Genomic DNA, 13,147 nt, shown 5'->3' with positions numbered 1-13,147 from the left:
TGAACAAATGAATGAAATGTTTCTTATTGATGGGAAAAAAGAATGTGTGCACCAAAATTATTGTTGTGGGGTTGTTTTTTAGTTTTGCTTTTGTGTTTGGCATTGCCTTCACAGAGTGAATGGGGGGAAAGTACATGATATCCACATGAATAAATTAAGTCTTCCATCTGCCTTTTACCTGTTTTAGTTCACGATACCCACATTTGGAGGCACAGAGGTAAACTGGTCAGGTGGTGGACTGTTGATCCAGTGTTCAGCAGTGATCAGGGTTCCAGGCCCTGTTTTGTCATGGTGTTGAGTCCTTCAGAAGGACACTTTACTCACTCCACCCAGGTGTGAATGGGTACCCGACATCCGTTGGGGAAGGTTAAAATAGGGCAGGAGAAGACTGGGGCCCTCCCTCCCTGTGCCCAGCCCAGCACACAGTGGATAGGAATTCACTGCCCCAGTGTCCATAAAGGCTATGGGATCTTTAACCTTAATCCACATAGGTGAATTCCCCGTTTTGTATCAGGATGCGCATCAAGGAGTCCCCATCACGGCGGTTGCGGCTGAAGCAGCTGCGTCACTCGGCATCGGAGGGCAGCGTCAGCAGCATGGAGGAGCTGACCATGGGCTGCCCCTCCTCTGGCAGTGGACACAGTCTGAACCACCACCAGGCCCCCCACAACCACCACCACCACCACAACCACCGCCCTTCTCTGGTCAGTGTCTGCTGTGTGTGTGTGTGTGTGTGTGTGTGTGTGTAGAGAGAGAGATAGAGATAGGAAGGGAGAGTTGTTTTGGGCAATACCTTTCACATGATCAACAAGCATAATATTCTGTTCAGGTTCCTATGCTTATCAGTTTCAAGCCTTGCCCAGTATTCCTCAAACTGACCACCTTATTAGGAAAACAACACTGTTGCAGAAAGAGCACCAGATGCATGCAGGCTTCCTCCCTCATCACATGTATCACAGCACTGACCAATACTGTGTGTAGCTTCAGGAGAATAAAGTATCCCTCATCACATGTATCACAGCACTGACCAGTACTGTGTGTAGCTTCAGGAGAATAAAGTATCCCTCATCACATGTATCACAGCACTGACCAGTACTGTGTGTAGCTTCAGGAGAATAAAGTATCCCTCATCACCTGTATCACAGCACTGACCAATACTGTGTGTAGCTTCAGGAGAATAAAGTATCCCTCATCACCTGTATCATAGCACTGACCAGTACTCTGTGTAGCTTCAGGAGAATAAAGTATCCCTCATCACCTGTATCATAGCACTGACCAGTACTCTGTGTAGCTTCAGGAGAATAAAGTATCCCTCATCACATGTATCACAGCACTGACCAGTACTGTGTGTAGCTTCAGGAGAATAAAGTATCCCTCACCACATGTATCACAGCACTGACCAATACTGTGTGTAGCTTCAGGAGAATAAAGTATCCCTCATCACATGTATCACAGCACTGACCAATACTGTGTGTAGCTTCAGGAGAATAAAGTATCCCTCATCACCTGTATCACAGCACTGACCAATACTGTGTGTAGCTTCAGGAGAATAAAGTATCCCTCATCACCTGTATCATAGCACTGACCAGTACTCTGTGTAGCTTCAGGAGAATAAAGTATCCCTCATCACATGTATCATAGCACTGACCAGTACTCTGTGTAGCTTCAGGAGAATAAAGTATCCCTCATCACATGTATCATAGCACTGACCAATACTGTGTGTAGCTTCAGGAGAATAAAGTATCCCTCACCACATGTATCGTAGCACTGACCAATACTGTGTGTAGCTTCAGGAGAATAAAGTATCCCTCACCACATGTATCACAGCACTGACCAATACTGTGTGTAGCTTCAGGATAATAAAGAATCCCTCATCACATGCATGTATCATAGCACTGACCAATACTGTGTGTAGCTTCAGGAGAATAAAGTATCCCTCATCACATGTATCATAGCACTGACCAATACTGTGTGTAGCTTCAGGAGAATAAAGTATCCCTCATCACATGTATCACAGCACTGACCAATACTGTGTGTAGCTTCAGGAGAATAAAGTATCCCTCATCACCTGTATCACAGCACTGACCAATACTGTGTGTAGCTTCAGGAGAATAAAGTATCCCTCATCCACATGTATCACAGCACTGACCAGTACTGTGTGTAGCTTCAGGAGAATAAAGTATCCCTCATCACATGTATCACAGCACTGACCAATACTGTGTGTAGCTTCAGGAGAATAAAGTATCCCTCATCACATGTATCATAGCACTGACCAATACTGTGTGTAGCTTCAGGAGAATAAAGTATCCCTCATCACATGTATCATAGCACTGACCAATACTGTGTGTAGCTTCAGGAGAATAAAGTATCCCTCATCACATGTATCACAGCACTGACCAGTACTGTGTGTAGCTTCAGGAGAATAAAGTATCCCTCATCACATGTATCACAGCACTGACCAATACTGTGTGTAGCTTCAGGAGAATAAAGTATCCCTCATCACATGTATCACAGCACTGACCAGTACTGTGTGTAGCTTCAGGAGAATAAAGTATCCTCATCACATGCATGTATCACAGCACTGACCAATACTGTGTGTAGCTTCAGGAGAATAAAGTATCCCTCATCACATGTATCATAGCACTGACCAATACTGTGTGTAGCTTCAGGAGAATAAAGTATCCCTCATCACATGTATCATAGCACTGACCATACTGTGTGTAGCTTCAGGAGAATAAAGTACCCCTCATCACATGTATCATAGCACTGACCAGTACTCTGTGTAGCTTCAGGAGAATAAAGTATCCCTCATCACATGTATCAGAGCACTGACCAGTACTCTGTGTAGCTTCAGGAGAATAAAGTATCCCTCATCACATGCATGTATCAGCAGCACTGACCAGTACTGTGTGTAGCTTCAGGAGAATAAAGTATCCTCATCATGCATGTATCACAGCACTGACCAATACTGTGTGTAGCTTCAGGAGAATAAAGTATCCCTCCTGACATGTATCACAGCACTGACCAATACTGTGTGTAGCTTCAGGAGAATAAAGTATCCCTCATCACATGTATCATAGCACTGACCAATACTGTGTGTAGCTTCAGGAGAATAAAGTATCCCTCATCACATGTATCACAGCACTGACCAGTACTGTGTGTAGCTTCAGGAGAATAAAGTATCCCTCATCACATGTATCATAGCACTGACCAATACTGTCTGTAGCTTCAGGAGAATAAAGTATCTTGTTAACTATGGTAACTCTACATGAGTTGAGTGCAGGTCAGTTTGAATGTGAATGTACAAACATGACAAGTTCCCATCAGTTTTTGATGATTCCATCATGGATTGTGCATTCTGGGTCTATTTCCATGAGACCCACAACATAGAAATAAGAATTGCTATTTGCAAGATGTGTTAATTAATATCATTTACTAATTAACTGAGACAACAGAAAACATGCAGAAACAACTCCCACACAGAATTTGAAGCATATCCGAAATCAAGAGATAATATATGGAAAAAAAAAAAAAAAAATTCTTTTAGAAGACAAAAATATATCTGTTAAACTCACAATGTACGGTGAGGTAAATCATCAGCATCAGAATCTTGGGCACAACATCCACTGCAGACAGGCACACAGTTAAAGTGCCCACACTTGTAAGTATGCAGTGCAGTTTTCACAAGACTTCAGCCTATTGTTGTTGTTTCTTTGTTGATGTTGTCACTGGGAACAATACGTGGGACTACTAAGTGCTGATAATTATGCAATACAGGGGATTATGAGTCCTGATAATTTGGCAATAAATGAGATTAATTATTGCTGATAATAAGGCCAGGTTATTTCAGTTTTTGACAGGCCACAGGTGTCATTAAAATACCAGAAGTCGGTCCCCTGTGTTTGGTGTCTCATCCCCAGAACAGAGTGAGTCATTTTAATGATTGTTGAAACACAGGATGCTGGCTGTCAGGGGCTGGCAGGTCTGATGCACCATGGTTGTTTTGTGAACAGGAGCTGACCACCAGTGAATCGTCCTCAGCCTCCACCCAGTCCACCCTCCCCTCCCCCTCCATCACCACTGGCCCTCACACCTGTGTGTGCCCTCTGCACGCCGACAGTAAGTGGACGGGGGTTGTACTGACCGCACTGTGCTGTGGCAAACTGTGATGTATTGGAGCTGAATTCTACTGTCGTTTTGTATTGACCGTTGGTTGACTTGATGGATTGCACTTCACTGTGTGTGTGTGTGTGTGTGTGCATGCATGTGTGTGTGTGTGTGTTGCAGTACTTTTCATTATTGATGTTAGAAAAAAAAAATCTGATTCTGCTATATACAATGAAAAGAAAGAAAGTAAACTCCTGCACAGTTTGCTTGTGGTGTAAAATATTCTTGATGTTGTACTTACAGTACTGAAATGTAACGGCCAAGGCCTGACTAGCTCATTAGGTCTGTGTATTGGTTAGGCTTTTTTCTTAATAATTTTCTTTCAGCAGATGTGGTGTAGTGCATGTGCATCAGTACACATGATTCGAAGCCTTCTTGAAATTTACACATCTGTATATACTATAGTATATATTAGTGTATAGGTACTGATCTTATAGTATTTATATTTGTTACTGTTCAAGCTGTACCAAATATTTATATTTGTTATTGACAAAGCTATATGATGATGTGTCAATAACTTATTGTAGTGTAAAAATGTGGCTGCACTTCCACCCTCTCTGCCTGACCCCGTCCATTCTCCCCCACCCCTCCTCACCCCCCTCCTCTTTTCATGCTACCGTTATCAACTTTTGAAGTTTGGCTGACCCCTCGCTTGCTCCCCCCCTGCCCCCACCTCCCCCCCCCCCTCAGTATTCTCTCATTGGTTGCTATGTTTGCTGTGGTTACTGTGTCCAGTAGCTTGTTGCAATGCTGGAAGCACTCTTCTTATGCCATCTATTGTTGGATCACATCCCTTTGAGCTTTGTGCATATTCTGCTCTCTTGATTTTTTGCTCTAGTCCCTTGCAGACAAGCTGGCCTGGTGAGGACACCTTAGAACACAACAGAATACTTTATTGCTTCAAACCCTCAAGATCTAGAGACACAGGACTGGGTGATAAGCAACAACAATAATAACAATCAACAATGACTGTTGCCCTGTTGCAGTGCTGATGTCTGGATGATAAGAACAACAATAATAACAATGAACTATCACTGTTGCAGTGCTAATGTCTGGATGATAAGAACAACAATAACAATGAACTATGACTGTTGCAGTGCTAATTTCTGGATGATAAGAACAACAACAATAACAATGAACTATGACTGTTGCAGTGCTAATGTCTGGATGATAAGAACAACAATAATAACAATGAACTATGACTGTTGCAGTGCTAATGTCTGGATGATAAGAACAACAATAACAATGAACTATGACTGTTGCAGTGTTAATGTCTGGATGATAAGAACAACAACAATGAACTATGACTGTTGCAGTGCTAATTTCTGAATGATAAGAACAACAACAATAACAATGAACTATGACTGTTGCAGTGCTAATTTCTGAATGATAAGAACAACAATAACAATGAACTATGACTGTTGCAGTGCTAATGTCTGGATGATAAGAACAACAATAATAACAATGAACTATGACTGTTGCAGTGCTAATGTCTGGATGATAAGAACAACAATAATAACAATGAACTATGACTGTTGCAGTGCTAACAGCAGCTCTGGACCATGTGGAACAGCTGAAGAGTGAACTCAACCGGTTACGGCGACAACATTCAGAAAGCCTCCACCTGGTAGGCGGTGTCTCTTATTGTCCCATTCTGGTCAGCTGTAATGGGGACAGTCCCTGTCCCCTAGCTCCCTTTATAGGTCAAGACTGCAGCATTCTGATCATTTCCTGTAAACAAGTCATCTTCTGTATTCATGGACTGCAAGTCCTATGTTAACTTGTGAGATGGGATTTTACATTGTAACGTATTCAGATAGAGCTTAAAAGCTGATGGGTAAATACTATTATTCATCCTCAATTTGACATTTGATTCTCTGTGTGTGTGAGATGAGGATTATTATTTTTGAGAGCACTGATAATACAAAAAAAAATTCAAGAAAGAAGAAAATATCAATATTAACATTTTCTTCAGATATGTTTCAGGAATATAGCACAGTATTAAGTTCTTTTTATGTTATCATCTTCTAAAATATGGTCATTGTGACTTAACTATAAAGTATGGATGTTTTTTCATTGTTCTGGAATTTCTCACATATAGCTACCACTTAAAAGTGTCAGCAGGTAAACAGTTAACATCACCCATCTGGTGTGCAGGTGCCACCAAAGGAGGAGTACAGAGTGGGTGCCACAGAACAGATGTCCTCCCAGATGTCCTCAGCGCTGCAGACCACCATCCACAAACTGACCCATTGTATACAGATGCTGGACACCCCCCACTCCACTGTATAGACCCCTACCTCTCCTCCCCACCCCCAACACATGGAGTGACACCTGCATGTGTGTGTGTGCAGAGAGACTGCATACAACCATCATGAATCCTTTACACAACATTGTTGTATGATGACAGTGATCAAACTAACTGCTCACAATCTGCATGCTCACACAAAGTTTTTGTGTGGAAATGATGACCAGAGGCCGGCATTAGAGTCAAACAGACCGACAGACACTGAAAGAATGGACAAACTTCAGTTTGCGCCGAGCTGAGAACTGGCATTGCCAAAATAACGAAAGATTATGAGCCGAGCTTTTGCATCCTCCCTGTCTGTGTGGTCAGATAACTCCTCTTGCCAAAGGATTCCACTATACAGAGATGTGAAATCACATTGATTACATTTCCTTATCAGTTATCCAGCCTGTGATTGATTGGTTTTCTCTGTAGTCTTTCTGTAATACATCAGGACTGATGAGATATCTAATTGACACTTGTTTTGTCTTGGCAAGAAGTTGTGATCATGTACACTGACAACAGAACATTTTGAACCTGAAAAATAATACATTTACTTGCAGAATAGAAATGTCGAGCTTACTGAATCAGTGAAAGGAAGCCATTGTGGGTGCTCTGGAGCAGTCTATGACAAACCTGCTTGGATGGTCTGTAGCAGCAGTATGACAACAAACCTGGACATGTCAGTGGTCATTGCTGTTAGGATGTGGACAGAAGGATGTTGCAGGTGTTGTGCTCTTCTTCAGCCAGTGGAGAGAGACAGAGAGAGGACTCTTGTTCAGGAAAAAGATTATACAGTGCTGTGATGATCTGTTACGGAATCAGAAAAGCTATATGGAAGCCAAAGCATATATTCATACACAGGATTATTAAGTATGAAGATGATTATCTGTGTAGATAGGGAAATGAGGAAGATGATACCTATGTACATTGTAAACTGTGAAGATGATCTTCTAAGGGGCATTGTGCCAGATGGATGTGTGTGTCAGATTTGACAGTGATGCTGCTGACAAGCAAGATCCCAGGTCTGTGATGATGTACTCTGCAGTAAGGAAGGTGGCCTGTAAAGCTTGCTGGTGCCACAAGGTCAGAGTGTACAAGGCTGACAGATTTCCCCCATGAATGCTCTTGCTTGGAACTGAAACTGTAGTTCATGACACTGATTCCACAGGACCAATAAAACACTGGTTTCAGGTCCAGAATATGGAGAGAAAGAAAAAACAAAACAAACCCAGTGGTGACCACCTGTTTCAGCAAAGAGCAACAACAGAAAAGGAGAGAGAGAGAAAAGTGGACACCAGATGAAAAGCATAATCATTCAGCCAGCAGATTCTATATTGTGAACCCTGCTATCCTAAGGAAGATTATCTGAAAGCACATTATAAACCCTACAATTACCAGGACAGAAGCAGTTTTAGTGGTTATATGATAATTCCAAAGTGTGCTCTCAATAAATCAACCCCCAAAGTGTCCGGACATTTAAACTGCATTCAGACTTTCTGCAGTCAGAAATATTGTCATGATCTTTCTGAAAACTATCCGACATACACTTGATGTGAACATTGAACAAAGACAGGTGTAAGGGCAGTCAAACCCAGGTGTGGCTATGTCTGGGGTGATGAGCAATGTGGAAGTCACACCACTGAAACAGACCAGACAATGAGACAGAAAAAAAAGGGAGAGAGAAAAATCAGATGCATTGTTTGTCAGGAAAATCACTTGTTTTATCATTGTGCAGTGTGACGATACTGTTGTGGAGGATGTGACTGAATCACAAACATCATAAACTGCTTCGAGCTGAGGTAACCTCTTCTGGCTTGACACTTAGCTGAGTAGACAGGAAAATCATATGAAGAAAAACAAGTGTACATCCTCACCCAACCCCCATAAAAGAAAAGAAGTGGAGTCATCAAGTATGTGGGAAAACTGGGAAAACACTTTAGCAAAACAGATTGCTTTTTTTTTTTCAAATTAATAGCAGTGGACTTTGATGTGAAACATTGTAACCTTTTCACGGCAAGTGTCAGCAATACAGCTAATATATTGTATTAGAAATGGCAGATTCCTCATTCTCTCCATGAATTAAATCTGATCTGTCACAAAAAAGTTGATGAATCCAAAGGAGGGCTTGAGCCGCAGATAAACGACTTTCTCCCTGTTCATACAAGTCACCTTCTTATGACAGTAGTGCAAAAGGACAGGGAGATGTTAACATATTGCATCGACCATGTGACGTAACACATTGTTGAGAGAGTGTATTACTGTGCAGTGCCAACAGAAGTGACAAGTTACTTCAGTAAGGTGAAGGTGTGTGAGAGAGATACAATGTGTATATAACACAGAAGATGACAGAATTGGTGAATAATACACCATGGAAAAACTAAAAACTATATTCAAATACAGAGGCAGAGAGAGAATGAAACATTGCAGCTGTTGAAGCAACAAACCAGTTGAGTTCACAATGATAAGCATTCCGCCGTGTGTGAAAGGGTGAGTGACCTGGTACGCTATCAGTTTCTTTGTGGATGGACACAAGTACAATCCATGTTAGCTGACTGGTCGAAAGCCGACTCTTCACTAGTTGGCTCACCCTCTCTTCCACTAGTCGACAAAATCTTCAACTTGCTTTGTTTTCACCTCCTCATAAAATAAATAACAATTTCTGTCCCCTTTTATTTAAGAAAAAAAAAGTTCCAATATTACGTCAACCTTGCTGTGATCTACATGAGCAAAAATATTGTGTCATACATTACATTATTTACTGTGGTTTTGGTGCTGAAAACCTAACGGGCAATACTCATAGTGTGTACCCCTCCCTCCAAAGTGTAAGACACAGGCACATGGATTCAGCTTTGTTACAGGAAGCAGAACACAAAAGCTGAGCATCATTTCACCTTTCCTTAACATCTTGGGGTTAGCATCCAATTGCCTTCAGTGTGATTACTTATCAGTTCTTTCTTGGTTAATTACTTGAGGTCATGCTATTTTTCTGGTTTTGTTGTTGTTGTTGTTGTTTGGTTTATTGTTTACTTTTCTTTGTTGTTGTTATAAATATATTTCAGTGGTCTGGCTGCATCAGATAAGGAAATAGTCAAAGTCTGGGTGGGTGGGAGAGGGGAGGAGGGGGACACACACACACTCTGAACAAGTAGTGCAATAAAATTGTTGCTCCAGATATACAAGTGTTTCAGGAGTATGGGATTGGAGTCCACCAGACACAGTGCCACTCTCAGAAATGCCATCTGTAACATTTCGCCGTATTTTGTTACGCTCAATCGCAGTTTGTTCTGATGTTATGCCAATGTCAAAATTGTTCCCAGTTCATTTTCGACTACATAGCATGGTCACCTGCTTTCCTTTCATAATATTCATAATATTATCCAGATGCTCTTGACCTATCGATCACGAGGCCAGGACAGTCATTACTAACCTTGGTCTCGCGTGATGATGCTCACGTGCGTCTTAACATTGACACAGCATTAAGCGGACCAATCAGCTTAATCATTTGCCCGAACGAGACAGAATGTGGCAGAATCAAGTTGCGTCTTGGTCAAACAGCATCTGTGCCTGGTGGATCAAGCAATGGAGTGCAAGCTGCACAGTGCAGCTCGGAGTCCCAGTGTTCCTATCCAATTCAAAATGTTCCTGCCAAATTTCCTGATTGTTCCTATAAACACTTGACAGGGGTTGGCATTTCTGCACACTAAACAAAAAAAAAAAAATTTAGATTTGAATGATGTAATCTTTATTATCCCTTTGTTTACTCCGCTGTAAGATTAGATCATTGATTAAAAAAAAAAAAAAATGTATGGGATTATTTGGTTTTAACTTTTGAGTCAGTTTTTCGATTTAGAATTTTTTTTTAAATGAAAGATTCTGTATAATCACATTTATAATGATTGTTATTTCCATGGAATCTAAATAAGAATTTGACGTTCATTTGTTTTGTGTAGACATATGTATACATGTTGATGACAGGTTCAAGTCTGAATCTCTCTTAAATCAGCTGATATGCTCTAAGTTGATACGTTTATAATATTTCAAAAGTTTTGGACTGGAACCAAGATTCTTCAAAGTTCTATCCATTCACTTGGTTCAAGTTGTATTGTGTAAAATGTCAAAATCTCATTTATACTGAGATGTCTGTCTGTCTATGTATCTATCGATCTATGTGTGTGTGTGTGTGTGTTTTAATGATTTATTCCTTTGGTGACTATTCTATTGGTTTTTGTTTGTAAAAATCTTATTTCAAGGACAGAATTGATACTAACTTAAATCTTTTTTTTTTTTTTGTATTCATTTGTTCATTCTCCTTTTTACATAATGTGTATCTACTTAGAGTCTATGTTTATTTGTATATTGGAAGAATTGACACATATTTCATTTCTTTTTTATTTATTTATTTTTTTGAATGGGGGTAGGAGGGTGGGAAACTGGTGTGTGTGTGTGTGTGTGTGTGTGTGAAGGAATTTTCATATTTCTCCACATGACAGAGATATTTTTTAAGTTACAGTTGTATCCCCTTCCAGAATTTTTCATTTTTGTTTTACCTTTTAGTCTATTGTCTTTATGCAGTTGTTTTTTGTCCTCCAGTTTGCAGGTGACATATGGATATGGGCTGGGCTGCATATGTGACCATGCGACCTTTAGACCGCAGTTTGCTTAACACTGACAATGTTCATAACTTACTCCATAGACTTACAAACCACCTTAACCTGCTGAAGAAATCTGTTGTTGACGTTCTTGATTTTATGTTATTTATATTTGATTTTATTCATTCAGTTTTTTATCATGTAGACTTCTAATATTTCAAAAATCATTAAATGAAATCAGCATCCAAATAATTACTGTACTGACACACAAGACAAGCTGAAGAAGGGACACATGTGAACTCTGTGAACAGGTATAGCAAAACACAAACACTAACGGATACTTATCAAAGCAACTGACATATGCTGATATAGTGATAAACACCTGTATCCGTTTTAGTTTGTTTTATTGTTTTGCTTTTTTGTCGTTGATATGAGAGGTGTATACAGTCGATAGTCTGGTGTAGAGGAAGTTGTTGTGATTTGAGATGAAAAGAATCAGCGCAAGGTCGAAACACTTTGCATTTTCTTCTTGCTTTGTGTTATAATCTCATCATCCAAGCATAGTATTTTCCTTTTTTGAAGCTATTTCATTCTTGCATGCTGTCAACTTTCTATCATTAAAAAGTTAGTTGAGCAAAAACTTGCTGAGAGAATGCTTTTTCATTGTCAGTTTTGTGTTGAGGTTTCTGATTGCAGGCAATGAAATGTTTCATGGACATGAGCCAATGTCAAGTATACAATGAAGGGGTGTGGATAGCACAAAGCAAATGTCACCTTTCTGACAGTTCAAACATTAAAAAAATGCATCAAAGACATTCTGTTAGAAAGCAAAATCTCAAGTTTTTGTGTGTTGACACGTTGATTTCCTATTTTGAAAAACATTATATTTAATTCCTTAACCTGAGTCAGTGTCTCGCTCACTCAATACCCATGTTGATCTGTTTCATGTTGGTGCAATTTTCTTTGTTTGATGCATAATACTACTGTCTTTAAGCATGTCCGGGACATCCTTAGCCACCAGGTAACGGAATAACTACCCCCTCCTGTTCCTCAGCTCATGAACCACTTGCAACAGGAATGGCAGGCCACCCCACAATAGACCTTCAGGACCATATATCTGTTCATATCAATCAAGATCATTATTCGTTCTTGTTCATTCTGTTCAAGGCCTGACTGAGCGTGTTGGGTTACGCTGCTGGTCAGGCATCTGCTTGGCAGATGTGGTGTAGCGTATATGGATTTGTCCTGAACGCAATGACGCCTCCTTGAGCTACTGAAACTGAAACTGTTCAGTATTAGAGAATGTTAACTTTACCTGGAACAATAAGTACTGTCACAAGGGTGCAATTACAAAAACTGCCCCAGTGTAGGACATCTGGTAGAATTGAGTTTAATGACCTACTGGCTGATGACCTTCGGGTCAAACTATTCACAATTTGGGTCTTGATTCAGTGAAAGTTTCACTGTTTAAGGAAGTGAGTCCTGGATGTCTGTCCAGGTGGGAGGTCTTTGTGTTATTTCAAGGGGCTGGCTGTCTGAAGGGGGTGAAGTCCTGGCTGTTGTTCTGACATTCTGGAGGGGCGTGGAGGTGGGTGGGGGTGTTCTTCTCAGGGCAAGTCCTGGAAGATGATCTGCTTTGGGGCATCCTTTTCCATTTCACAATGTTAGATGAAGTGGGTATCGCACATTCACATGTAAGTCTTGAAGTTCAAGGCCTTTTCTCTGAGTTATCTTGATAAATAATGGCTCCCAGCCTCCCAGCAATGTGGTCCTTCCTAAGGATGCTTTATGTTGTCCATCTCAAGGTGACTTTGTGGAACACATTTTAGCTCTCGTGTCATGCTGCTGTGGCATTTCAGGTCACATCATCAAACTGAAGTCGCCTTCGAAAGTTCCCATTTCACATTGTCAAAGAACTGAAGGCAAACTGTGTAAAAACTGAGCTTGTAATTCACAGGGTACCTCTCCCTCCCTGCCTTCCCTCCCCCCCCAACCCCCCAGAAAAAAGATCCCCATATGTATACCGTTTAAATGCTCCATATGATTGCTGGACTTTTTCAGAAAGATGTATGTCATTCCATTTGCTCACAAATTGTAATTA

At 40.7% G+C, this 13,147-nt stretch overlaps 1 protein-coding gene across 2 annotated transcripts in view; it reads left to right on the top strand.

Moving 5' to 3' along the window:
* The window catches only part of LOC143287560 (uncharacterized), a 319,138-nt gene extending 306,106 nt beyond the window's left edge, over positions 1-13,032 (top strand). For both annotated transcript variants that reach the window (XM_076595649.1, XM_076595651.1), the window contains 4 exons: positions 515-704; positions 4,014-4,119; positions 5,709-5,794; positions 6,325-13,032. In XM_076595649.1, the coding sequence (XP_076451764.1) occupies positions 515-704; positions 4,014-4,119; positions 5,709-5,794; positions 6,325-6,459 (517 nt within the window). In that variant the 3' untranslated portion in view covers positions 6,460-13,032. The remainder of the gene's footprint in view (positions 1-514; positions 705-4,013; positions 4,120-5,708; positions 5,795-6,324) is intronic.
* The last annotated feature ends 115 nt before the right edge of the window (positions 13,033-13,147 follow it).

The sequence above is a fragment of the Babylonia areolata genome, chromosome 11, assembly GCF_041734735.1.
Source record: "Babylonia areolata isolate BAREFJ2019XMU chromosome 11, ASM4173473v1, whole genome shotgun sequence".
Taxonomy (NCBI): Eukaryota; Metazoa; Mollusca; class Gastropoda; order Neogastropoda; family Buccinidae; genus Babylonia; species Babylonia areolata.
This window is presented reverse-complemented; position numbering and strand designations above follow the sequence as displayed.